General features: G+C 45.8%; 1 protein-coding gene across 5 annotated transcripts in view; it reads left to right on the top strand.

The window, feature by feature from the left end:
* Positions 1–8,573, top strand: part of NIPAL3 (NIPA like domain containing 3) — a 57,309-nt gene extending 48,736 nt beyond the window's left edge. For 3 of the 5 annotated variants that reach the window (XM_054680599.2, XM_063804237.1, XM_054680589.1), the window contains one exon: positions 4,580–8,573. In XM_054680599.2, coding sequence (XP_054536574.1) covers positions 4,580–4,779 — 200 coding nt within the window. In that variant the 3' untranslated portion in view covers positions 4,780–8,573. Of the gene's footprint in view, positions 1–894; positions 927–1,598; positions 1,932–4,579 lie in introns of those variants that run through there. The other 2 variants (XM_009450800.4, XM_054680592.2) reach the window with 2 other exon arrangements.
* Positions 8,574–27,609: the final 19,036 nt, after the last annotated feature.

The following is a 27,609-nucleotide window of genomic DNA, read 5'->3' as shown; positions in this document are numbered from 1 at the left end:
TCATGCCTGCAAATGGAAAAATCCATTCATCTAGTTGGAATGAAATGATCAGAAAGGGGAAGGAGAATGAGTGGAATGAAATTAAAATATTATAATCTCACTCCCTGGATGCCACAAGGGAGTGCGTCATTCTGGAAAGCCTAATTTCCTAGCGAGCTAAGGATTCATACCGAGAAACACAAATTTAAATGTCTGTAAGCCCTGACAGTAACATAAGCATGTGAATCAGCCCAATACTGCCCAGCAGGGAGTGGTGGGACCTGCGGAGGACTGGAGAGTGCCTGTCTAGCCTAAAGGAATTCGGATTAGAGAAGTTAAGACATTGGACCAACCTCAGATTTGCTGACCTAAACTCTGTAGGTTGCTGGTGACCATTAGCTTTCACACCTAACTCGACATTTTAATTGTATTTATACAAGATGGAACTCTCTCTAAAACATGATCTCCTGTCCTTCATTAACACAATCTCATGAACAAAATATAAACACACTGATGGTCCAGAGGACTGCTTACTCGAGAGGTTTTCATGCGGTAACGCTGTGATGCAGGTGTGTTCTCAGGGTTGACTGGTGTGCCCCTACATTAAATGGCCCCAGGGTTTACGTGTCTACTTTCTATATTAGTTCCTCCTCTCTCGTTATTAAGCTGTTGTCTGTCCTTCTTGCTGTAGCCAGCCTGCCTGAGTATAGCAACTCAACGTCAATGTGCTCCTTCAACCCAGCTTGTTCAGATTACAAATAAAATCAAAATGAAGGAGCTCTGAGTTGGGGGCCTAAGATTTCTCCTAGGAGTTAAGTGCATGAGCTTTGGTGCATGAACTTTTTAAACGTCTAATCTGGCTGCTCAGATTCCTTTTTTGCTAACTTCCTTGTTTCTCGGCTGTGTTCCGGATAGATGAGGGCGCTGGATAGCTGAATTCCAGATAGGTGAGGTGTCAACTCTGTGTGTGCAAGTATGTGTATGTATACGTGTGTTTGTGTGTTTACAAACTATGTGTATATATCAATATCAGTATTTGTGTGTGTATATATATATATAGATGTATTTTCTGGTGGAAAATAGAAGGTAACCTAAGGTAATCTTAGATATCAACATTCTGTGGTCTGTTTGTGGGTGTGGCTCTCAGCTTTTTCTTTGTACCTTGTGACCAGTGGGAAGTCAGCTGTTGAATCAGGGAGACCCTGCCCTTGCAGTGGCTTGTCAGGACACTTCCGATTGTAGGTGTTCTGTACTGTGAAGAGCGTGGGCTTGGAGTTCAGATGACCTGGATTCAAATCCCAACTCTACCACCTTCCTGCTGTGTGACCTCCCAAGGCCTCTCATCCTCACTTGTAACTGGGATTCCTTCTTTCAGGCTAGTGGTCATATGTGTAAAGGCCTCTTGCACGGTGTCTGGGACATGGTAGATGCCTGGTTATATTTGGTTTCACTTCCCTTTTGCTTTAAAAACCTTTGGAAGTTTCACACACTTGTTTGACCTGGTGGCAGGTAGAACATGCAGAATAAAACTGCTGAACAGTCTCAGTCTAAACAGAGGTGCTTTTCCAGCCACTTGGTTTCCCTGGTCAGCATTAGGATCTTGCCTTTTGTCTACCTAGATTCATATCTTCACAACAGACAACTGCTGTTCAAGAGGTATTCAAATTCCAGAAATTTACCACATCACAATTTGGAGAGCCTTTGAGTAATTCAAGCACCTGAAAGACTTCTTAAAAATGAGAACGAGAAACAGCCCCTGACCTCCAGGAACTAGCCTGGCACTCTCAGCCAGGCCTTGGCCCTTTCCTGTTGAACAGAAACAATTTCACAGAACATCAGCAGCAGACAAGGCCACTCTGCAGCTGTGATGGATCAGGACACAAGCAGGTGGAATGGGAAGAAAAGGGTTTTTTTCCTAAAATTAAAAATAAATAAATAAATAAAAGAACACAGACAGGACTACTCTGCTAGCCTGACTAAACATAGACAAAAAATGGACATTGTCCAAATCATGAAAAACACCAAACATCCCTCTGACCTTGCTAATGTGAGAGACTGCCGCTTCTTTACCAGGCACAGCTTTAGCTTCAATCTAGGCATCTTCTAGGTAAAAGCTAAGATCTCCAATTATGGAATTAGCCCTGCTTCCTGACAGCATCCAACCCAAAGCAAAGCCTCACTTCCTTGAACCCTCCCCAAAAATCACCTAGTCCAAGCCAACCCCACAATAACTCCTTTCTAACCCCCTCTTACATGGTTCGTGGTTCCCCGCCGTGTACACCTCTCTCATTGCAATGTGTCAATAAACCCATATTTGTTAGACTTTAGGTGTATTCCTGTTGGTCTTTGGCTGGAGGGCATTGACAAAATCCAAAAGGTAATCCAGGCCTGTTAAGCCAGCTCTCTTCCCTGAGAACGGGCACCTCCTCAGCAATTCCACTTCCCTCTTCTGCCCTCCCCCAAAATCCAAACCACAGACTCTTAAACTGTGCCCTTCAAAGAACCATCAGTTAAGTCTTATGCAATAGGGAGCCAAAGGGCCTTTCACGGACTGGGTCTTCCCAGGCCATTTGCAGAGTGGGTAAGAGCACTGCAGATCCCACCTCGGTCTCTGGTGGCAGATCCCACCTTGGTCTCTCATTAGCTGTGTGACCTTGGGCAAGTTACTTCACCTCTCTGAATCTCTTCTTATCCAGAAAATGAGGACAGTAGTTCATCTCTGTCATAGGATTGTTTAGGGATTAAGTGCAGGTATATAGGGAAGCCACACAGCATTCAGTTAAGAGTATGGACTTCCGGCCAGGCACAGTGGCTCACGCCTGTAATCCCAGCATTTTGGGAGGCTGAGGCGGGCAGATCACAAGGTCAGGAGATCGAGACCATCCTGGCTAACAAGGTGAAACCCCGTCTTTACTAAAAATACAAAAAAAAAAAAAAAATCGGCTGTGCGTGGTGGCGGGTGCCTGTAATCCTAGCTACTCGGGAGGCTGAGGCAGGAGAATGGTGTGAACCCAGGAGGTGGAGCTTGCAGTGAGCTGAGATCACGCCACTGCACTCCAGCCTGGGTCTGGGTGGACAGAGTGAGACTCCGTCTCAAAAAAAAAAAAAAAAAAAAGTATGGACTTCCAAGTTGAAACCCCCGAGTTTGGACCCTGGCACTGCCTCTTACTAGCTGTGTGATCCCAGGCAAATTACATGCTTCATTTCTGCTGCTTCCTTTTCGTTATTAGTCATCCTGAGGATCAAATGAGATAGAACTTTATAACTATTTGGAACAGTATCTGCCACCAATTAAATACTCAATACACATAAGCCATTGTCATTGCTATTGTTGTTACTGTTACTATTTAAAGTGCTTAGCCCAGTCAGGTGTTGTAGCTCACACCTGTAATCCCAGCTACTTGGGTGACTGAGGCAGGAGGATCATTTGAGCCCCAGGTATTCAAGACTAGCCTGGAAAACATAGACTCTACCTCAAAAAAGAAAGTGCTTTAGCCCAGTGCCCAGGGCATATTAAACAGTTAGATGTCAGCTGTTATTATCATCATAGTTTCATTGCATTCAATTTCTTATGACTCGGCCTGAAGGCAGAATCTGAAGTCTTAATTCCCTGGCAGGAAAAGTTGGCCTCAAAAGTAATCGGCCTGGTGAAATGGCTCACACCTGTAATCCCAACACTTTGGGAGGTGGGGCAGGTGGATCAATTCAGCCCAGAAGTTTGAGACCAGCCTGGGCAACATGCTGAAACCCCATCTCTCCCCCTCAAAAAAACCACAAAAAATTAGCCAGGCATGGTGGCATGCACCTGTAGTACCAGCCACTCAGGAGGCTGATGTGGGAGGATCGCTGGAGCCCCAGAGGTTGAGGCTGCAGTGAGCCAAGATCGCTCCACTGCACTCCAGCCTGGGCGACAGAGCAAGACCCTGTCTAAATAAATAAATAAATAAATAAACAAACAAACAAACTGCGTCCCTCCTGACCTGACTAGGGGAATTGTAGGACAAAGGTAAAGGAATTAAAGATTAAAGGCTTTGCCCTCAAATGTAAGTAGGAGTCCCTTGTCAAAGTACCCAGAAGTAATAATAAGCAAATCCCACCTTCCCCTATATGTGGACCAGGGAATTTAAAGTTAAAGTCCAAGATGCTCCCTCTGGCATCAGGATGCATCTGTCACCTTCAGGTGCTCATGACACAAAAATTACCCTCTTTCCTCGACAGTTAACAAAGTTTCCTCGTTCCTGATTTAATTCAGCAGTGAAGCATTGGCATCTACCACGTTCAAAGCACAGTGCTAGTTCCATTCCACCTGGGGCCCACACCGACATTCCCACCTCACTTTAGGCCAACTGAGGGTTCCTCCTGACAGCAGCTGGTCTGTGTGCATATTTCCTGAAGATTCATCCCTTGTTGCTTAGCAACCGTAATAGTTCCAGTGTATATTTGTGGGTGTTCTCTTTTAAATCTAAAGCATTCAGGAAATTGACAATGCACATGATTAGCTGCTGAGCACTATAATTAGTCTGTGGCGGGATAGAGGGAGATGCGGCCTCCTTGGCCCCCTTACCGCGTAATGATTTGGGGAAAATGGATTTCATTTCAGGTATGCAGAACATGCACGATAAAGGGATGACTGTCCAGCCTGAACTTAAAGCTTCTTTTTCCTATGGGGCTCTGGAAAACAATGACAACATTTCTGAGATCTACGCTCCTGCCACACTGCCAATCATGCAAGAAGAGCACGGCTCCAGAAGTGCCTCTGGGGTCCCCTACCGAGTCCTAGAGCACACCAAGAAGGAATGAGACTCGCCTCCCTCTATTTATAACTGTCCCCTCCAGGCTGACAGTGGTTCAACCCTGAATCCTAAAACTTGCCTTTCAAGTCTCATTTTATTTTTAACTGAGAACTCTATGGATGATGATCTCAAAAAGCCTTTGTCTCTGGGAAAGGATGCGTTATCTTGGTCTTGGAAATTTCAAATGATGAGGGTGGGGGGATGGAAGCATTATTCCAGGTGGGCGGGATAGAATCCAACCTCTGCCTGGATTAGCCCAGGGGGATTTGGAAAGCCTTTCTACCATCCTTGAGGATGGTAACTGAGCTTCCTCTGACAGTGACCAAAGGATGCTGTATCCTTCAGAGCTAAGGCAAGACAGAGAGTCTGCTGTTAATTCTCAAATCCAGCGAAAGGCTGGACATCTCTAAATCTCGTCTTCCTCCACCTCATGTGCATGCCTGATGTCACCCTGACACTCCTGATGCCACATCTGTGATAGCACTCGTGTTGCCTTCACATGGCAGGCTGGGCCAACCCTGGGTGGAAGGTTCTGACATTTGTGTTTTCAGAAATGTACATCTGCCTTCCAGTCATCTGTGCCCTTCTAGGGAAGATGTGCTTGATATGTTCAAATTGGATCTACTCTGAAAACGAAACTTGGTTTTGGTCCTGTGAGGACTACTTGTTTGTCCACCTCCTCCACCAAAGGAATTAGGAAGTTAAGAGAAGGGGAAGAATATGGAGGATAGGAGAGGGTGATGATGCTTTAGCCCATTAAGGAAGAAAAGTTCCCCTTACTCTTACAAAAGGTGATTGCACCACTTAAAAAAGGATAGGTAGAAAATCTGGCCATTTTATGTGTTATTTTTTTCCTGCATACCAGTGCCCCCTGGAAAGATGGGGATGCTCATTTCAGAGACAGCCTCTTCACCTGTCCTCCGTCTCTCCATTACAGAGCCACAAGCCAAGCTTGAGTTACTGGTTAATTTCCTTGAAGTCAATAGAGACTCTCTGGGTCCTCATCCCCATGCATATATGTCTGGGAGAAGCAAGCATTCTCAAAAACAGGGCTGTTGCTTTCTTCCTGGCCGCATATGTGACTGTCTTCCCCTAGACTGATGGTATACTTTTCAGAGGGGCGGATAAAGGTTTGCAAACTTTAATGGGCATAAGGATCCCCTAGAAGTGTATGTAAAATGCAGATTCCTGCACCCCAACTGCAGACACTGTTAAGTGGGACTGGAGTGGGGCCCACGGGTCTGCATTCTTAACTGGTACCACCAGTGATTCTGATGCGATGCTTCAATCCCGATATTTCACATCTGGAAAGCCTAAGAATTTACAAAGATGTTCTGCTAAAACCCCCAGGGCCCCATGCAGTCTTGCTAGAAAATTTCCTCCCTAGGGTTCCTTTGGAAGGTTAAATACTCCCCATAGGATCTGTGGCATTTCTCCATCCAATGAATACTACTTAGAGCTACACTCACCACTTCCCTAGACAGCCTTTAATAGGCATGATAACAGTGTTAATAGACCAGTGTGATAGATCACTTATCTTTATGGATTGTGCTTAATACTGATTTAGTATCTTGACTCCAAAAACTGACATCTGTTGTCTGTGATAACCACTTCTGTATTGCGTCTTAACCACTTCTGTATTGTGTGGTCTTAACTGCCTAAGGCGGCAACGGGCAGTGGGCTCCTTTCCCTTAGGATGGGTATCAACTCAATTCAACAATATTTATAAGGCATTTACTGTGTGCTAAGCATTTGGAAGACCCAGGCTACAAAGATAAGACATAGTTCCCGCCCTCCAGGCCAGCAGAGGGAGGCACAAATACCCAGGAATCTCTGATGGGTGTGAAGTGCGGTCGTGGGCCACAGAAAATGACCGTCATGGAGACCCTGCTAAAGGTCGGACCCTGAGCCCAAAGGGGTATTCAGAAGTGGAGATGATTTTGGCCCCACTCATAGATGGGTGGCAAATCTAAGATTTGTATAAAGCATATAAAATAGGGTGATCACCCCCGAGGCAGAGGGGCCAGCATTTGCAAAGGCACAGAGATAAGAGGAGCTGGGCAAAGAAAGGAAAGCCAGGGAAGGTGGTGGGAGACGAGTCTCAGAGCTAAGTAGTGGAAGCTGGGCACAGTGGCTCATGCCTGTAATCCCAGCACTTTGGGAGGCCAAGGCTGGAGGATCACTTGAGCCCAGGAGTTTTATATCAGCCTGGGCAACATAGCAAGACCTCATCTCTGCTAAAAATTAAAAATAAATAAATTAGCTGGGTGTGGTGGTGCATGCCTGTGATCCTAGCTACTCAGGAGGCTGAGGTGGGAGGATCGCTAGAGCCCAGAGAGCCAAGGCTACAGTGAGCCATGATCATGCTACTGCACTCCAACCTGGGTGACAATGAGACCATGGCTCAAAAAAAAAAAAAAAAAAGATAAGCAGTGGAGGCCGAATCATGGAGGGTCTTGAATACCTGGCTAAGGAGTTTAAAGTGTATCCAAGAGGACGTGGGAGCCACTGATGGTTCATGAGGAAGAGAAGGGCAGGACCAGCACTGATTGAAAAGGAGGGCTTGTTCAGTGTGGAGGAAGAATCAGAAGGGGGAATAAGTTATCTTCTCCGAGCCTGCAAGAACAAAAAACAAAAAGCAGAAATTAAAATCAGGTTTCACTGCTATTTATATATTTCTCCTTTCCCAAATGATTTTTCTAAAGCTGGGAGTGGAGGCAGGAGGGAGAAACAGAAGGTGAGCAGGGAGGCTATTTAGATGTGTCAAACCCGGGTGATCATTAATAATTTGGGCATATATATGCTCCCAAACTTACTCTGCCCCCTTCCTTCCCTTTTTTTTTTTTTTTTTTGGTATGGGCCTTTTAGGCTTGGGCCAGCCAGCTTTCTTGAGATGAGTGAATAAAAGTGCATTGTAATTTCAGGTCTGCTTCAGATCATGGGGACAGTGCCACCCAGGAACTGCTGCTGAGGCCTGGGAAGCTCCCTTGCCTTCGGGTTTGGAGTAGTGGCATCATCCCACCAACCTGAGCCATGAAAGGGCTGAGCAGAAAGTTAAATGGTAGTTTCCTGACTGGAAGCCACACGTAGGTCACTTGAGTAGTCAGGAAGCACAGTGGGTGTGGAGCCATCATCTGTCTTGGGCTGGTTCCTCCCAATCTTTGTCCAGTGGTATAAATGGACTGTCTGCTGATGGCCATACGCAGCACTGGCTGTTAAAATGGGGAAGGGGTACATCAGGATTCCACTCATAGCCCTAGTTCGTTATTGTTACTCATGGCTCTGACGTCCCCAAGCCATCTTGAATGTTGCAAGCAATGTTAAATATCACACCTCGGTCTCCTTCCGAGCAGCCCAGGTACCTAAAGCAAGGTCACCAAACTTGGGTTTAAACTTCAGTTGCCATCACAGCAGGGTTCAGGTTATGCAGTTTTTGCAGTGTGGAGTTGAACACTGGGTAAAGAAGGGAGAGCTGACTCTCCATTGCTTTTCTAGTGGAAACCAGCCAGTTTGACGGCACGGTGCGGATACAGGACTCCATCAGGCTAGTGTTGGGGAACCAGCCCGGCAGCCTTCCATGTGAATTCCAAAGCTGTTTCAACACTGGCTGATAGGCAGACCAAAAGGTTACTTGTGTGTTTCTCTGAGAAGCGGTGTAAATGAAGTCACCTTAGAATATATTCTGTGCGGATGCTTATATTTTGTTAACTTCACGACTTATGGCATGTCTTATTTAAAAAAAAAAGTACTAGGTGCAAATAACATTATGAAGTGGTATTTAATTAAAAATCTATGCAGTGACAGCTGAGTTCGTGTCTTATGTTTGGCTAATACTTCCTAGAATTATCTAGAACAGTACTGTCTAGTAGAACTTTCTGCGATGATGGAAGTGTTCTATGTCTATGCTGCCCAACATGGTAGCCACTCTCCACAGGTGGCTGTTGAACACTTTAAATGTGGCTAGTGCAACCAAGGAACTGAATGTTTAATTTCATCTAATTACATTTCCATATAGCTCGTATTTTAACAGTACAGATCTAGAGATGCCCATTATTGCAGCTGAGGCTCACTTGAGCTTCCCCTGCAACCTTCACCGTGGTTAAAAGCACAGACTCTTGGCCAGGCACGGTGGCTTATGCCTGTAATCCCAACACTTTGGGAGGCTGAGGCAGGCAGACCACCTGAGGTCAGGAGTTCGAGACCATCCTGACCAACATGGAGAAACCCCGTCTCTGCTAAAAATATAAAATTGGCCAGGCATGGTGGCACGTGCCTGTAATCCCAGCTACTCGGGAGGCTGAGGCAAGGAGAGTCCCTTGAACCTGGGAGGTGGAGGTTGCGGTGAGCCAAGATTGCACCATTGCACTCCAGCCTGGGCAACAAGAGGGAACAAGAGTGAAACTCCATCTCAAAAAAAAAAAAAAAAAGCACAGACTCTCTGTCTACACTGCTTGGATTTGATTCCTCTCTCACCTGTTAGCTGTGTAGCATTGGGCAGGTTACTTAACCTGTCTGTGCCTCATCTGTGAAACAGGAATAACAGCATTATTAAGGATTGTTTTAGGATTGGATGGGTTAATAGATGTAAAGTCTTAGAACTATATTGAGCATCCCATCAAGGCATTGTATTATATTGAAACAATGGGGTTTTTTTCTCTTTATTCTTCTTTAAATTATATAATGAACACTTTCGATCTTAAGTATTTCTAAGCACATATGTCTCTTCATTCCAAGTTTCCAATTTGCAAAGGCAGGTGTAGTATGGTACCTATATATTTATTTGTACAGTCACAAAAATAAAATACAGAGTCATATATACATACTCATATATTAAGCACTTACTGTATGCCACATGATATATTAAGACCTCATATTTATATCTCATTTCTCCTTTATAACAGTTCCATGAGGTAAATTTTAATCATATCCTTTTACAGATGAAGAAACTGAGACTGACTGGGCATGGTGGCTTATGCCTGTAATGCCACCACTTTGGGAGGCCAAGGTAGGAGGATCACTTGAGCTCAGCAAGTTGAGACCAGCCTGCACAACATAGCAAGACCCCATCTCTACTAAAAAAAAAATTAAAAATTAAAATAAAAATTAGCAGGCATGGTGGTGTGTGCCAGTAGTCCCAGCTACTCAGGAGGCTGAGGTGAGAAGATTGCTTGAGCCCAGGAGACTGAGGCTGCAGTGAGCCATGATTGCAGCTCTGCATTCCAGCCTGGGCAACAGAGCAAGACCCTATCTCAAAAAGAAAAGAAATTGAGACTCAGGTCTCATAGCTGGTGAACAGCAGAGCCAGTATTTGAGCCCAGGACTGCCTGACTCCAGAACCTGAGCTCTTCCCTCACTGTGCTGCCTCTCCTGGTGTGGGCAAACAGGATTTTAATGGGAGTAAGGTCTGCCATGGGTTAGGACATCACCTTTGGCCCAGTTTCAAAGGAAGGTGCAGACTTGAAGGACAGAAGCTCATTAGCTGAGTCTCTGGGGACCACGTTTGCAATGGTCCCACCTGCAAACCAGATGAGGGAATAAAATTCAGTCTACCGGCCAGGTGCGGTGGGAGGCTGAGGCAGACAGATCACAAGATCAAGAGATCAAGACCATCCTGGCCAACATGGTGAAACCCCGTCTCTAATAAATATACAAAGATTAGCTGGGCGTGGTGGTGCACGCCTGTAGTCCCAGCTGCTTGGGAGGCTGAGGCAGGAGAATCGCTTGAACCCAGGAGGCAGAGGTTGCAGTGAGCCAAGACTGTGCCATTGCACTCCAGCCTGGCGACAGAGTGAGACTCCATCTCAAAAAAAAAAAAAAAAAATTCAGCCTTTCAGAGACCTGGAGGGAATTTCAGAATCATCCACAACTCTCAGACTTTATTTCATGAAACAGTACAATTTTAAAACAGAGATTGACAAAGAGTTACTGTTTATAGTTAATCTTGTTCTCATTAATTTTTTGCTGCTTATTCAGTTGTTATTTTTATTAGTTTTTACTTTCTGGTTTTATGAAATAATAAAATATTTAGATTGAGATTGGCAAAAGGTTATGTCGTTAATCTTGTTCTCATTAATTTTTTTGTTTATTCAGTTTTTATTTTACTTTTTGGTTTCATGAAATAAAAATTTTTAAATAGAGATTGGCAAAAGGCTACTAACTCTTTCTGTAGCTAATCTTGTTCTCTTTAATAGGTTTCTTATTAGTTTCTCTACAAAATCAGCTTTCTTTGTTCAAACAAACAATAAAAAAGGAAACAAAGTCCAAGGCTTGCTTAAGAAAAAGACGATGTTTGGTGCAGCAGCACCGTGTTCTGTCATGACCTTATTAAATGTCAAAATGCACCAAGCAGAATATTAAAATTATAAATATAAAGCAAATGCAAGCCAAGAAACAAACATTTTCCCATTGTGATGCCATAAGGTATTCAGGTAGGAGCATAGTGCTGTGAAAGCTGCCCAGGTGTAAGGAGAGAAGATTCACATGGCAGTGAGAGCATTGCTTTCTGCCTTCTCCAGCTTGTACTGAAATGTGAGGCACTCTAGAAACTTTGATGCACTTAATTCTCAGGATTACTTTTTAAGAAGTTAAAAGACACAAAAAAACCAGAAAGCCCTATCTTTAACTCTCCTGTTTGTCTTTTAAACAACAGCATCAGAAATACAGTTATGCGGTTGTCCCTACACTCTGATCTTACAAAGCTCAGCTGTGTAGGTCTCCTGGGATGATTCAGGAAACTAGATAGCAATCTCTTATATTGTCTTATAATTATGAAAATATCTTCTATCAAAATTGTCAAGTCACAAATGTCTGTTTGTAGGAATGAGACTAAGCATCTTTGCATATGTTCATGTACTTTTTTTTTTTTTTTTTCCGAGACAGAGTTTTGCTCTTGTTGCCCAGGCTGGAGTACAATTGTGTGATCTCGGTTCACTGCAACCTCTGCCTCCCGGGTTCAGGCGATTCTCCTGCCTCAGCCTCCCAAGTAGCTGGGATTGCAGGTGTGTGCCACTATACCTGGCTAATTTTTGTATTTTTAGTAGAGATGGGGTTTCACTATGTTGGTCAGGCTGGTCTCAAACTCCTGACCTCAGATGATCCACCCGCCCCGGCCTCCCAAAGTGCTGGGATTACAGGCATAAGCTACCACGCCCAGCCACTATTTGTTTTTGTTTTTTTTTTGTAAATTGTCCATAGGCTTTGCTCACCATTCGATGGTTCTTTTGGTTTCTTATTTATTTGAAAGTGCTCTTTGGTATCAATTAACCTTTTCTCTGTGATAACACCTACAATTATTTCCCCCCAGTTTGTTACTTGCCTTTTGATTTGCTTGTAGTATTTATTTTTACTATGAAAGAGACTTTTTCTTCTGTGTTTTTTGTTTTACATATAGTTATTTCTATATAAATATGTTATTTACTTATATAAATATTTGTATTACATAATCGAATGTCTTTTATAGCTTCTGGATTTTGAAACATAGTTTGAAAGGTCTAACTTACTCCAAGATTATAAAAGAATTCCCCACGTCATCTTTGAGTCTTTTTAGTTTTTTTTTTTTTTATGTTGGACTTACTAGACAATAGTCTGGTTGTGTGTTTACATCTGAAAGCCATTGGAGTTTATTCTGGTGCACAGTTCAAGGTATGGATCCAACTTTATTCTGCTGAGATAGCTACCAAGCTATGCCAATACCATTTATGGAATAGTCCAATTTGCCCTAAAGAATTGGATGCCACTTCTATAATACACTAAATATCTATAGTTTTGGGACTTGCCATTCTGCTCCAGTGGTCTGCCTGTACATTCACCAGTAACACTGTTCCAATTATCAAGGCTTTCCAATATGTTTTCCAATCTGTTTGGGCAAGTCTCAGCTCCTTGCTCTTCTTCAAACTTATTTTGTCAAATCAGAACATAGAAAGGAAAAAAAATACCCTACTATCCTGTCATTTCATTTAAAAAAGACATTAACACCAAAACAGTAAGAACAAAATCTCAGATAATAATCCTTTAAACTGAATAATTTAGCTTTATGAAAAATGTCAGACATTGTCATTATTTGCCTATTTTGCTGCAAGCCGGTAAGATGAGACCAGCATTGTAGAGCCACGCTTGGTCTTGGTATAGGTGTAAGGAGAGGGAGGGCCACAGAGAGGATGTCACTGGCTAGTCAGTTGCAGGCTCAGAACTTTAACTCAGGTCCTATGATCTCTGGTCTCATCCTCTTAACACCGCCTACGTTCTAGGTCCACTACCCTTTATTGAGCTTTCACTCTGGGCAGGCACTTTACATACTTTATGCATTTCTTCTCACAACGGCCCCACAAGGAAGCTGTTCAACCCCTGTTATATGATACACATGTGGAAACGGAGGTTCAGGGAAGTTCAGTAATTTGTCCAAGGCCACCTGGTGGGTAAGTGGCAGAGCCTGGATTCAAACCTACATATGACTGATTTCAAAGTCTGTATTTTAAAAAAAATTTCAGTCCTCTATGTATCAATAGACTATTATTTTAAATTCTTTATTTTTATTTATTTTTTGCATAGAATGAAACTTCCTTGGGTTCTGAGTAGCGTGACAGCTATTAGCTTGTCAGTCTTCATAAACTCCCTGGGCCAGGCCATCTGTCCTTTCATTGATATACGTAGTGTATCATTTCTTTTTCTTTTTTCTTTTTCTTTTCTTTTCTTTTCTTTTTTGAGATGGAGTTTCGCTCTTATTGCCCACGCTGGAGTGCAATGGTGCGATCTCAACTTACGGCAACCTCTGCTTCCTGGGTTCAAGCGATTCTCCTGCCTCAGCCTCCCGAGTAGCTGAGATTACAGGCGCCCACCACCACGCATGGCTAATTTTTGTATTTTAGTAGAGACGGGGTTTCACCATGTCGGTCAGGCTGGTCTTGAACCCCTAACCTCAGGTGATCCACCTGCCTCTGCCTCCCGAAGTGCTGGGATTATAGGCATGAACGACTGTGCCCAGCATGTATCATTTCTTTATTTTATTTTATTTATTTATCTTGAGACAGGGTCTTACTCTGTCACCCACACTAGAGAGCAATAGTGTGATCACGGCTCACTGCAGCCTCGACTTCCCGGGCTCAAGTGGTCCTCCCACCTCAGCCTCCTGTGTAGCTGGGATTACAGGAGGCACCACCAGGCCCAGCTAATTTTAAAAATTTTTTAATTTTTTTAGAAAAATTTAGAGACAGGATTTGCCATGTTGCCCAGGTTGGACTTGAATTCCTGCCTGCCTTGGCCTCCCAAAGTGTGGGATTACAGGCGTGAGCCACTCTGCCTAGCCCAGGTATGTATCATTTCTTAGGCAGTCATGTCCATCAGGGTCAAGTCAGGAGACAGAAGCCACAGCAGTTATTGGAACAGAAAATTTAACATAAATAATTGTTAACTAGGGTTGGATGCAGTGGCTCACGCCTGTAATCCTAGCACTTTGGGAGGCTGAGGTGGGAGGATTGCTTGAGCTCAGGAGTTCAAGACCGGCCTGGGCAACATAGTGAGACCCTGTCTCTACAATAAATACATACATAATTGTTAACTAAGTATACATTTTTTTTTCACAAGGTAACTGAAAGGGTGAAAGAGGGCTAAGGTATTGTGGAGAGGACACTGTCAGAAGCCGCCACCCCTAGGGCTGGGGGAACACAGGTAACAGGTTGGAATCATTAAAAAGCAGGTGCCTGGAGGAGGGGCCCTGTGGAGCTGAAACTCAAGCATGGAGGAGGCAGCCTCACTAGCTGATGCTGTGTCTCAGAGGAGAGGCCCTATAAAAAGGAGACCCAGGCCGGGTGCAGTGGCTCACGCCTGTAATCCCAGCACTTTGGGAGGCCGAGGTGGGCAGATCACCTGAAGTCAGGAGTTCGAGACCAGCCTGGCCAAGATGGTGAAACCCCATCTCTACTAAAAATACAAAAATCAGCTGGGCGTGGTGGTGTATGCCTGTAATCCCAGCTACTTAGGAGGCTGAGGCAGGAGAATTGCTTGAACCCGGGAGGTAGAGGTTGCAGTGAGCCGAGATTGCACCACTGCACTCCAGCCTAGGTGACAAAGCAAGACTCCGTCTCAGGGAAAAAAATAAAAAAAAGGAGACCCAGACCCATGAGGCTCTGGATGAGCCCTGGAGACCACAGATTGAAAAAGAGACACTCCCTGACCTTAAGTGGGAGAGAAAACAATTATTTAACCATGCCAAGAATATCTGTTAGTGGTTCCTGTTCAACATGGCAACCTAGGCACACACATTCACCTCCTCTCTGCCCCAGAGTGGCTCTGAGCTTAGACAGTAAGTGAGAAGAACAAGTGTGCTATGGGCAGCAATCTGGATTAAAGGGAAGACTATTTATAGGTCCTGTGGACACAGAACAACATCAGCCCCAGAGGGAACCCTAAGAATTACTCTAAACAGCGGAAGATGGCCAGACTCGGTGACTCACACCTGTAATCCCAGCACTTTGGGAGGCCAAGGCGGGTGGATCACCTGAGGTCGGGAGTTTGAGATCAGCCTCGCCAACACGGTGAAACCCCATCTCTACTAAAAATACAAAAATTAGCCAGGCATGGTAGCACATACCTGTAATCCCAGCTACTCGGGAGGCTGAGGCAGGAGAATGGCTTGAACCTGGGAGGCGGAGGTTGCAGTGAGCCAAGATCACGCCATTGCACTCCAGCCCGGGTGACAGACTGAGACTCCATCTGAAAAAAAAAAAAAAAGAGTGGTAGATTTGGCTGTGGACGGCCCATGGTAGGGATATTGGAGCAGCGGGCAAGGAAACGAATGGACCTCCAGCTCTGTTCTGTCGGGAGACAGACCTATGGAGAGCTGGAGCGGAGTCCCATGTCCTTCAGCAGATGTCTTGTCCCAAGGCAGCCAGCAGCTCCATGCTCACGCACCTGAGGAGGAAGCCGATGACCAGGCCTGCTCACTTCCTCCAAGATGAAAATCCCCCCTCACATTCAGGGGATGATGGTACGCCTTCGGGTAAACAAATGCACACAACTGCAAAGGAAATCTCTAGTAAGTACTGTAGTTCTTTATTTATAAATGGGATTGTCCACCAAGAATCGCAAGACATTTGAGGAAATTCAACAGCTTGAAAGAGAGAGACTAAAATGACTGAGGCCGGGCACAGTGGTTCACACCTACAATCCCAGCACTTTAAGAGGCCGAGGCGGGAGGATTGCTTGAGACCGGGAGTTTGAGACCAGCCTGGGCAACCTGGTAAAAAAATGCACACAATGCATGGTGCATGAGAGGCCCTGTCTCTACAAATGGTAAGACCCTGTCTCTACAAAAATACAAAAAATTAGATGGGCATGGTGGTGCACACTTGGAGTCCCAGCTACTTGGGGAGCCGAGGTGGGAGGATCACCTGAGCCCATTGATATGGAGGCTGCAGTAAGCCATGATTGCACCACTGCACTCTAGCCTGAGCGACAGAGCAAGACCCTGTCTCAAAAAATTTAAAAAATAAAATAATTGAGTTAATATAAGAATGGCAGGATAATGCAGACAGGGCAGTGGTTCATTAAATTACTTTCTCTATTTTATGTCTACATGAAGTGGTTTTTGAGACTGAGCTCCGCTCTTGTCACCCAGGCTGGAGTACAATGGTGCGATCTTGGCTCACCACAACCTCTGCCTCCCGGGTTCAAACGATTCTCCTGCCTCAGCCTCCCAAGTAGCTGGGCCTACAGGCATACGCCACCACGCCTGGCTGATTTTTGTATTTTTAGTAGAGATGGGGTTTCACCATCTTGGCCAGCTGGTCTCGAACTCCTGACCTCAGGTGATCCGCCCACCTCGGCCTCCCAAAGTGCTGGGATTACGGGTATGAGCCACTGCGCCCAGCCTATGTGAAGTTTTCATAGTAAAAAATGAAAAGTAAGTGTCACTGAGCACTTACTAGGAGCTAAGCACTGGATATACAGTGGAGAAGGAGAGAGAGTGCCCCTCCCCCATGCAGAGTAGTCAGAAATTAAAGCAAACCACTTAAAGTGTGGTGAATGTTATAACTGAGGGAGCAATGACACTTCACAGTGTCAGGACGAAGCAGGAAGCGAGAGAACCAAGAAAGGGAAATGGAAGCTGTGGGGGTGGCCCTAGCAGTGACAGAGCAGGCAGTGTATCTTGTGCCTGGAGGCTTTCCTTTCCCCAGGACCCAGTGCAAAATGAAAATGGAGGGGCCCTTAGTTCAAAAACCAAGAAGAAGTGCCACCAAGGGACTTCTAAAAGCTTTTTTCTCTCTTTAACAACAGTCTCTCTCTTGACTTTTTAAATGTGTTACTTAATGTCATTTTCAGTAAAGGCAAATTAAAATTTTAAATGATTAGCATGAATTTTTTACCCATTCATCTTTGTTTTCTGCAATACCCATTTTAAATGCAAATATAAGAGCACTTAACTCGTATCTGTAATCACTGTAGTATAGAATTTGTGTTTCATAGCTCATACATACGTATTTTGTTCTTACCAGAACAGTGAGAACCCTGCATGAAACACACTCAACTGTGTTTATTTCATTTATTGATTGCACACATTCTACCACCTCTCTCTGCCTTCAGCTTGTTGATGAGTCAAGAAGGACTAAAAGGAAACGCCAGAAGTCCCAGCTACTCAGGAGGCAGAGGCAGGAGGATCGCTTGAGCCCAGGAATTTGACTCTACAGAAACTAAACATTATTAGCCAGGAGTGGTGGCACATGCCTGTGGTCCTATCTGCTCAGGAAGCTGAGGTGAGAGGATGGCTCGAGCCCAGGAGTTCAAGCCTGCAGTGAACTATGATCATACCACTGCACTCCAGCCTGGGTGACGGCAAGACCCCGATTCTTTAAAAAAAAAAAAAAAGACTGAAAGGAAAACACACTGTGGGTTGCCCCACCTTTTCCTGTCTCTCTATGTCATCATTGTCAGTGTAAGCTGTTGGCTGACACAGGAGGTAGCATTAGTAAGGAGGACATGATAGGGCTCCTTGTCCACAGCCTTCTTTCTGTGTTTACAGAAAGTTTGGGTTGGAAGAGAAAGCATGGCCTCCCATTAGGCCAGCCCTTCCCCACCCCTATCCCGTTCCCCCACAGAATCATAAACATAACACACTTACCTTGTTTTAAGACAGGGTCGGCCTGGCACAGTGGCTCATGCCTGTAATCCCAACACTTTAGGAGGCTGAGGCAGGCAGATCACCTGAGGTCAAGAGTTTGAGACCACCCTGGCCAATATGGTGAAACCTTGTCTCTACTAAAAATACAAAAAAATTAGCCAGGCGTGATGGCGCGCGCCTGTAATCCCAGCTACTTGGTAGCCTGAGGCTGGAGAATCGCTTGAACCCCGGAGGCGGAGGTGGCTATGAGCCGAGATCGCGCCACTGCACTCCAGCCTGGGCAACAAAGCAAGACTCGGTCTTCAAAAAAAAAAAAAAAAAAAAAGGTCTCGCTCTCTGTCTTCCAGGCTGGAGTGCAGTGGGGCGATCTCGGCTCACTGCAACCTCCGCCTCCCCTAGTTCAAGCAATTCTCATGCCTCAGCCTCCCGAGTAGCTGGGATGACAGGCCTGTACTACCATGCCTGGCTAATTTTTTATATTTTTTTTTTAGTAGAGCTGGGATTTTGCCATATTGGTCAGGGTGGTCTCAAACCCCTGGCCTTAAATGATCTATCCGCCTTGGCCTCCCAAAGTGCTGGGATTATAGGTGTGAGCCACTGCGCCCGGCCATCACACACTTACCTTGGACTTGCTTTGCGCACACGTGATGGATCCAACAGAACTCGGTGCTCAGGGGCATGGCGAATGCTATATGTGAATGGGCAGCAAACAACAGCAGACACATACACTGTACCAATCTGCCCACGGCTGCATTGTCCCATCTGACTTTGCTTACAGATGGAAAAATATTCAGAGATGAGATTGTTAAGGATTTCAAGATGATAAATGCAGGGCATTTAAACCAAGTGTGAGGCCCTTTAGAGTGTGGGGCGCTGTGCCCCTGCACAGTCCACAGTGCCCAGGAAGCAGGCCCTGGATATCTGTCCAGCGGGGGCCTTTCCAGGACATTCAGGCGATGCCCGCTTCTTTGGACTAAAAGTAACAAACTGGTAGGTTCTTAGTGTGAAAGCTGCTCTGAATCCAGCTCAAGACATGCCTCATCTAAGAGAAAGAGCACGTCCTAAAAGTTGTAGGCATCAGTTTCCATCGAAATAAGTTACGGTGATTCAAAGAAAGAAGGAAAATAGACTCTGCTGCTCTGTGGGCACCTGCAATACACTGCTGCCTTTTGAAAAATCAATGACTTGTAAATCAGGAAAAAGTTCAGCACCGCATGGGAAACCTTTGAAGTAAAAGAGAGATATACAGATGGCAGGGCTCTGAGCCAATTCACTTCAAGCCAAATCACCTGACACCAACAGCCTGATTGGTCGAATGTCCCACTTGGATAAATGTCTAATTTGGCCGGGCACGGTGGCTTACACCTGTAATAGCAGCACTTTGGGAGGCCAAGGCAGGCAGATCACCTGAGATCAGGAGTTCCAGATCAGAGTGGCCAACATGGCAAAACCCGGTCTCTACTAAAAGTACAAACATTAGCCAGGTGTGGTGGCATGCGCCTGTAATCCCAGCTACTAGGGAGGCTGAGGCAGAAGAATCGCTTAAACCAGGGAGGCGGAGGTTGCGGTGAGATAAGATCACACCACTGTACTCCAGCCTGGGCAACAGAGAAAAAAAAAGTTTGTCTAATTTATATTTCAATTGGACCCTTATGTCTCAGGCCTCACCAGACCATGACTTTGGCTAATAATGCTTTTCCTTTTTCTATCAGATGATTACATCACAAGGTTCTAATAGCTGGAAATTAGCCCACCTCAATGTGACATTTTCTCTCCCCCACCCCCATCTTCTGTTTTTTGGAGACAGTCTCAGGGAATGCTTTGAGCATACCGTGTACTCTGCAACATCTCTTGGGTTTTCTCATCTTGCTCAGCTATTGTTGCCCCTCAAGACGAGCACACGGCAGCCCCCTGCTGCTCACCTCCCACTGCCAGGGGTTCCCCACCTGCTCTGCCTTCCACTGTGGGTTTTCCCCACAAGACAGGGCACAGGCCCTCAGCAGCCCCTGGAAATGGCTCCGTGTGAGCCTACAGGCCATGCCTAACCTCAGAAGACTTAATGAGCAGGGTTCCCCCCACCAATCCCCCATTCATGTAAGCCTTCATGGCTCAAGGGCAGCTCTCTTTCTCTCCACCAGGAATCTCCAAGTACCAGAGAAGCTAGACCTGTTGCATTCCATTGGGCCCAAGTCTTTCCTCAAGAACTTAACTTACATCTCCTTTCTCAAAGAGCCCTACAGAGCTGGCCCTCCCAGAACTCAGGCAACTCAAGCCTTCACCCTTAACATCAAGAACTATTTCAGGCCAGGCAAGGTGGCTCATGCCTATAATCCCAGCACTTTGGGGAGGCTGAGGCAGGAGGATCACTTGAGGCCAGGAATTTGAGACCAGCCTGGCAACATAGCGAGACCCTGTTTCTATAAAAAATAAAAAGCTAGCCAGGTGTGGTGGCTCACACCTATAGTCCCAGCTACCTGAGAGGCTGAGGTGGGAGGACAGCTAGAGCCCAGGACTTGGAGGTTAAAGTGAGCTATGATTGCGCCACTACACTCCAGTCTGGGCAACAGAGTGAGACTCTGTCAAAGAAAAAGAAAGGAAAGAAAAACATTTCAAATGGTAGATTTTTTTCAGCTTCAGATTTTCTTTTTTGGCGGGGGCGGTGGGGGTGGGGGCCAAGGTCTCGCTCCATTGCCCAGGTTGGAGTGCAGTGGTGCAATCATAGCTCACTGCAACCCTAACTCCTGGGCTCAAGCGATCCTCTAGAGTAGATAGGTGCTCAGCACCATGCCAGCTAATTTTTTAATTTTAAACTTTTTTTCTATAGGTGAGGTCTCCCTATGTTGCCCAGGTTGGTCTCAAACTCCTGGCCTCATGCAATCTTCCCATCTTGGCCTCCCAAGGTACTGGGATTGCAGGTGTGAGCCATCATGCCCAGTCCAGAATTTTGATTCAGGTCTTCACCAAGTACCCCATTGCATTCTGAGAGGAGGATGTCAATCCAGCCCGTCAGGCCACAGCGACATCAAGGCAAATGCTGGCAGCATTTGAAACCATTCAAGGGGCTACGTGTATTGCAACAGGACCATTCACCATGATCTCTGATTTGATGGCATAGGTGGGTTTTCTTTTCTTTTTTTTTTAAATATATTATACTTTTAAGTTATAGGGTACATGTGTACAACGTGCAGGTTTGTTACATAGGTATACATGTGCCATGTTGGTTTGCTGCACCCGTCAACTCGTCATTTACATTAGGTATTTCTCCTAATGCTATCCCTCCCCCAGCCCCCCACCCCCGACAGGCCCCAGTGTGTGATGTTCCCACCCCATGTCCAAGTGTTCTCATTGTTCAATTCCCAGGCATAGGTGGGTTTTCAGTGTCATCTAGATCTTTTGGGATGCTGCCTGCAGCATAGGTAGAAGGAAGACCACGTGGCCTGTCAAGTCATAACAAGCACAGGGCAGGACTCTGGGAGGCAGCATGGCATCATGGCAAAGGGTGCCAGGCTCTGGCGTTCACTCTCTGAGATGACTTTGAGAAAGTACATAACCCCTCTGGGCCTCTGTTTCCTCATCTGTAAAACTGGGATAGTAATACTCCCTTCCTTGTAAGTGTTTATAAGAACTGAATATAGAACAATGCCTCGCACATGGTAAGACCTCAATAATATTAGCTGGGTTTTTTTGTTTGTTTTGTTTTGTTTTGTATGTTTTGAGACGGAGTCTCACACTGTTGCCTGGGCTGGAGTGCAATGGCACGATCATGGCACATGCAACCTCCGCCTCCCGGGTTCAAGCGATTCTTCTTGCCTCAGCCTCCCAAGTAGTTGGGATTACAGCTACTGTAAGCCTGCCACCATGCCCGGCTAATTTTTTTTTTTTTTTTTTTTTTTTGTATTTTTAGTAGAGGAGGGGTTTCACCATGTTGGCCAGGCTGGTCTCGAACTCCTGACCTTGTGATCCACCCGCCTCAGCCTCCCAAAGTGTTGGGATTAAAGGCATAAGCCACCGCACCCAGCCAATAATGTTAGCTGTTGTTACTATTTTTCTTTAAGCCATGAAGCAGTGTAAGTAGAGATGCAGCCACCAGGCAGGAGGCAAAGAGCTTTGTGCCTCCCTTGTAGCTTCCTGCCTTTCATGTGGGTCTTGAGGCTACATTTTGGACACAACAGGGAGGGAGGGGGATTACTATTCCAAAGATATCGATCCACTTCTCAACGAACATTTACAAGTTTAACTGTACCTCCAAATTTGTGGGTATCTTTTTGAAGACCCTCTTGGGGCCTCTGAGATGACAAAACCGGTCTGATTCCTGCTGAAGCCTTCTTAGTTGCCAAGATCAAGTGCAAGTTCTTAAGCTATTTTCTCTCAGCTCCAAACCTATTGTTGGCTTTGGAACAAACCTATTGCTAGAGCTATTTTCTCTCAGCTCCAAACCTATTGCTGGAGCTGGAACTCTCCAAACCATCTCTCTGCTTTACTAGCTGCTCCCTGTGAGGGGCCTGTGAGGGCAACTGAGGCTGGAGGAGGAAGAAAGGACTTGCTCTTTCTTATCTACTTCCTGTTCCTACACACATCACCCCAGGAACACAACTTTGCTCTAGCGTAGCAGCAGCTGAATCTAGTTTTGCGATTCTTTCCAATTCTTGCACGACCAGCTTCACAGAACCTCCCCCAACCCAAGACAACAGCTCTCCTTCCTCAGAGGTCTATGTCCCAGGTCCACAGGGCCCCCTCCTCTTACTTTTCTTTTAAAAAAACTGTTTTCTATATATAATTCGCATACTATACAATTTATTCACTTAAAGTGTGCAATCCAGTGGTTTTAGTATATCACAAATATATGCATCACCACAGCTAATTTTAGAATATTTTCATCAATTCAAAAGAATACAGGAAAATAAAATAACGAGTGTTGGAGACGATGTACAGAAGCTGGGAACTCTTCTGCACCACTGGTGGGAATGAAAATGATGCCAAGGCGGGTGGATCACGAGGTCAGGAGTTCGATACCAGCCTGACCGACATGGTGAAACCCCATCTCTACTAAAAATACAAAAATTAGCCGGGCGTGCTGGCATGCACCTGTAATCCCACTTACTCAGGAGGCTGAGGCAGGAGAATCGCTTGAACTCGGGAGGCGGAGGTTGCAGCACCACTGCACTCCAGCCTGGGTGACAGAGCAGGACTCCATCTCGAAAGAAAGAAAGAAAAAAAGAGGGCGGGGGAGGGAGGGAGGGAAGGAAGGAAGGTGAAAGGAAAGGAAGGAAAGGAAGGAAGAAAGGAAGGGAAGGAAAGGAAAGAAGGAAAGGAAGGAAGAAAGGAAGGGAAGGAAGGGAAAGAAAGGAAAGAAAGGAAGAAAGAAAGAAAATGATGCAACCACTGTGGAAAACAGTATGGTGGTTTCTTTAAAAATTAAAAACAGGCCGGGCGCAGTGGCTCATGCTTTTAATCCTAGCACTTTGGGAGGCCAAGGTGGGCAGATCACTTGAGGTCAGGAGTTCAAGACCAGCCTGGCCAACATGTGAAACCCCAGCTCTACTGAAAATACAAAAATTAGCTGGGTGTGGTGGCATATGCCTGTAATCCCAGCTACCCGGGAGGCTGAGGCACAAGAATGCTTGAACCTGGGAGGTGGAGGCTGCAGTGAGCCGAGATGTGCCACTGCACTCCCACCTGGGCAACAGAGCGAGACTCCATCTCAAAAATAATAAATAAGTGCAAGTCCAAAAAACATTTAAAAATAGAATTATCACGATCCAGCAATTCTTCTTCTGAGTTATATATACACACACAAAAAAGTGAAAGCAGGCATATTAGTCTGTTCTCACGCTGCTAATAAAGACATACCTGAGACTGGGTAATTTATAAAGTAAAGAGGTTTAATTGACTCACAGTTCCACATGGCTGGGGAGGCCTCACAGTCATGGCAGAAAGCAAATGAGAAGCAAAGTCACATTTTACACGGTGGCAGGCAAGAGAGCGCTTGTGCCGGGGAATTCCCATTTATAAAACCATCAGATCTTGTGAGACTTATTCATTACCAAGAGAACAGCATGGGAAAGACCCGCACCGGTGATTCAATTACCTCCCACTGTGTCCCTCCCATGACACGTGGGAATTATGGGAGCTACAGTTCAAGATGAGATCTGCGTGGGGGTCACAGCCAAACCATATCACCATGGTCTCAGACAGGTATTTGTACACCCACATTTGCAGCAGCATTATTCATGATTGCCAAAGTATGGAAGCAAGCTAAGTGCCTATCAGTTGATAAAGGGAATGTGGTCTCTTCACATAATGGAATATCATTCAGCCCTAAAAATGAAGGAAATTGGCCTGGCACAGTGGCTCACGCCTATAATCCCAGCACTTTGGGAGGCCGAGGCGGGCAGATCACGAGGTCAGGAGATCGAGACCATCCTGGCTAACACAGCGAAACCCTGTCTCTACTACAAATACAAAAAAAAAATTAGCCGGGTGTGGTGGCAGGCGCCTGTAGTCCCAGCTACTCAGGAGGCTGAGGCAGGAGAATGGCGTGAACCCAGGAGGGGGAGCTTGCAGTGAGTCAAAATCGCGCCACTGCACTCCAGCCTGGGTGACAGAGCGAGACTCCATCTCAAAAAAAAAAAAAGTAGTAAATCCTGACCCATGCTACAGCATAGATGAACCTTGAAGATATCAGGCCAAGTCCAATCAGCCAGTCTCAAGAGGACAAATATTATGTGACTCCTCTTATATGAGGTACCTAGAGGATCAAATTTATAGAGACAGAAAGTAGAATGGCAGCTACCAGGGGCTGGGGGAGAGGGGAGAGGGAACTGCAAAGTCAGTGGGTCCAGGGTTTCATGGGTACAGAGTTTCAGTTTTGTAAGATGAAAAGCATTCTGGAGATGGATGGGGTTTGAGGTTGCAGTGAGCTGTGATGGCACCACTGCACTGCAGCCTGGGCAACAGAGTGAAACCTTCTCTCAAAGAAGAAAAAAATTGTTACCTAGTCATAAAGTGTTACCTAGTCATAAACTATTACCTAGGTAACTGAACGGGTAAACGCTCTAAAAAACCATGGAGGCAGCAACTATAGAGAGCTATGTCCATTCCTAAGACCAAGAGAACCAAGGAAGAGGCTCTAATTATTACATCAGTGAAAATCTACTTAATACCACTGAATTGTATGCTTAAAAATAGTGAAAAGAGTAAATTTGATGTTAGGTGTATTTTAACCACAATTTAAAAAGAAACCCTATACTCTTTGTCACTTCCTGGTACCCCTTAACTCCTAGCCCCTGGCAAGCACCAATCTACCTTCTGTCTTTATAGAGTTCCCTATTCTGGATTTTCCTAGGAATGAAATAATATATGGGCTTTGGTGATTGACTTTTTTGACTTAGCATAATACTTTCAAGGTTCATCCAAGTTGTAGCACAGGTACTTCCTTTTCATGTCTGAATCACCTCTTCTAAAGTTTAATCATTACAACCTCTTCCTTTGGTTCCCTTGGTCCTAGTGAGAGGTGACAATGTGTTAGCAGCCCTCGCTGGCTCTCAGTTCCTCCCCGGCCTCGGCGTTCACTCTGGCCACGCTTGAGGAGCCCTTCGGCCCATTGCTGCACTGTGGGAGCCCCTCTCTGGGCTGGCCGAGGTGGGAGCTGGCTCCCTCTGCTTGGCAGGAGGTGTGGAGGGAGAAGCACGGGCAGGAGTCAGGGCTGTGCGTGGCGCTCGCGGGCGCTCGCACTCAGAGCAGCCGGCCGGAGGCAGTGAGGGACTTAGCACCCGGGCCAGCAGCTGTGGAGGGTGCACCGGGTCCCCCAGCACTGCCGACCCACCCACCCCGCGCTCAAATTCTTGTGGGGCCTCAGCCACCTCTCCGCAGGGCAGAGCTAGGGACCTGCAGCCCACCATGCCTGAACCCCCCTCCCCCGTGGGCTCCCACACGGCCCGAACCTCCCCGACGGGCACCGCCCCCTGCTCCACGGTGCCCCATCCCATCAACCACCCAAGGGCTGAGGAGTGCAGGCGCGCGTCAGCAGAACTGGCGAACAGCCCTGGTGCGGGATCCACTAGGCGAAGCCAGCTGGGCTCCTGAGTTGGGTGGGGGCTTGCAGAACTGTTATGTCTAGCTGGAGGATTGTATATGCACCAATCAGCACTCTGTCTAGCTTGGGGTTTGTGGATGCACCAATCAGCACTCTGTGTCTAGCTCAGGGATTGTAAATGCACCAATCAGCACTCTGTCAAAACTGACCAATCAGCTCTCTGTAAAACGGACCAATCAGCTTTCTGTAAAATGAACCAATCAGCAGGATGTGGGTGGGGCCAAATAAGGGAATAAAAGCAGACTGCCCACAGGGACAGTGGCAATCAGATTGGGTCTGGTTACCCATTGTGGAGGCTTTGTTGTTTGGCTGTTCTTGTTACTGCTCACTGTTTGGGTTGGCAGTGACCTTGTGAGCTGTAACACTCACCACGAAGGTTTGTAGCTTCACTCTTGAAGCCAGTGAGTCCACGAACCCACCTGGAGGAATGAAGAACTCTGGACGTGCTGTTTTTATGAGCTGAAAGCCTCATGGTGAAGGTCTGCAGCTTCACTCTTGAAGTCAGTGAGACCGTGAACCACCAGAAGGAAGAAAACTCCGGTCGTACCATCTTTAAGAACTGTAACACTCACCACGAGGGTCTGCGGCTTCATTCCTGAAGTCATGTTGAAGTCAGCAAGGCCAAGAACCCACCAATTCGGGACACGCTAGGAATGGACATAGCTCTCTAAAGTTGCTACTACCATGATTCTTTCGAGTTTTACCTGTTCAGTTTACTCTGTTAATAGCTTTATGTCTAAGTAACAATTTCTTTTTTCTTGTTTGAGAGGAGATCTCACTGTTGCCCAGGCTACAGTGCAGTGGTACGATCACAGCTCATTGCAACCTTGAACTCCTGGGTGTATGGAATCTTCATACCTCAGCCTTCTGAATGGCCAAGACTACCCATACACGCCACCACACCTGGCTAATTAAATTTTTTTTTTCGTAGAGATGGGGTGTCTGTTGCCAAGGCTGGTCTCGAACTCCTGGCCTTGAGGGATAGTCTCTTGCCTGGGTCTCCCAAAATTCTAGGATTACAGGCACAAGCCACTGCTCCTGGCCAACAATTCTTTATATTAAATTCTTTCTGTTTAACTCACTGATGTGATTTCTGTCTCTTGACTAAACCCTGATGGACACTTGAGAAAACTCAGACTCATTTGAATCCGTGGGCTGCTCAAGCCGCTGCCCATTTTTAATGTTCCATTTTCTCCTTTGCTCTCTGCCTGCCCCTTCTTCCTTCTGATTATGGCCATCTAGCTCTTATTTTTCACCATCTGCAGCTGAAGTTAATCAGGAAATAATATCTCCTCCCCCCAAATTCCAGGATTGCAACATTTAAAGAGCAGCTCCTTCCAGTGTGGACCCGTAAGTACTGATGCCCTCGAAGATAACGGATCTGTAGTTAATTCAGCAGCTTCCGAATCTTTGGGCAAATGGGATTGATTCTTTCTAATTTAGAGCAACACTGCAAGATGAAATCTCACCCAGCATCCAGGCTTCCAAACATGCTGAAGACATATTTCCATGCCCGATCTTCAAAATTATGCAGGAGTGTCTTTTTTTTTTTAAGACATGTTTCTTTTTAATGAAAATGCAATAGTTATTGATTGCCAACCTTGTTATTGAAAGTTTATACTTTTCTAAGT

The sequence above is a fragment of the Pan troglodytes genome, chromosome 1 (assembly GCF_028858775.2).
Source record: "Pan troglodytes isolate AG18354 chromosome 1, NHGRI_mPanTro3-v2.0_pri, whole genome shotgun sequence".
Lineage (NCBI taxonomy): Eukaryota > Metazoa > Chordata > Mammalia > Primates > Hominidae > Pan > Pan troglodytes.
This window is presented reverse-complemented; position numbering and strand designations above follow the sequence as displayed.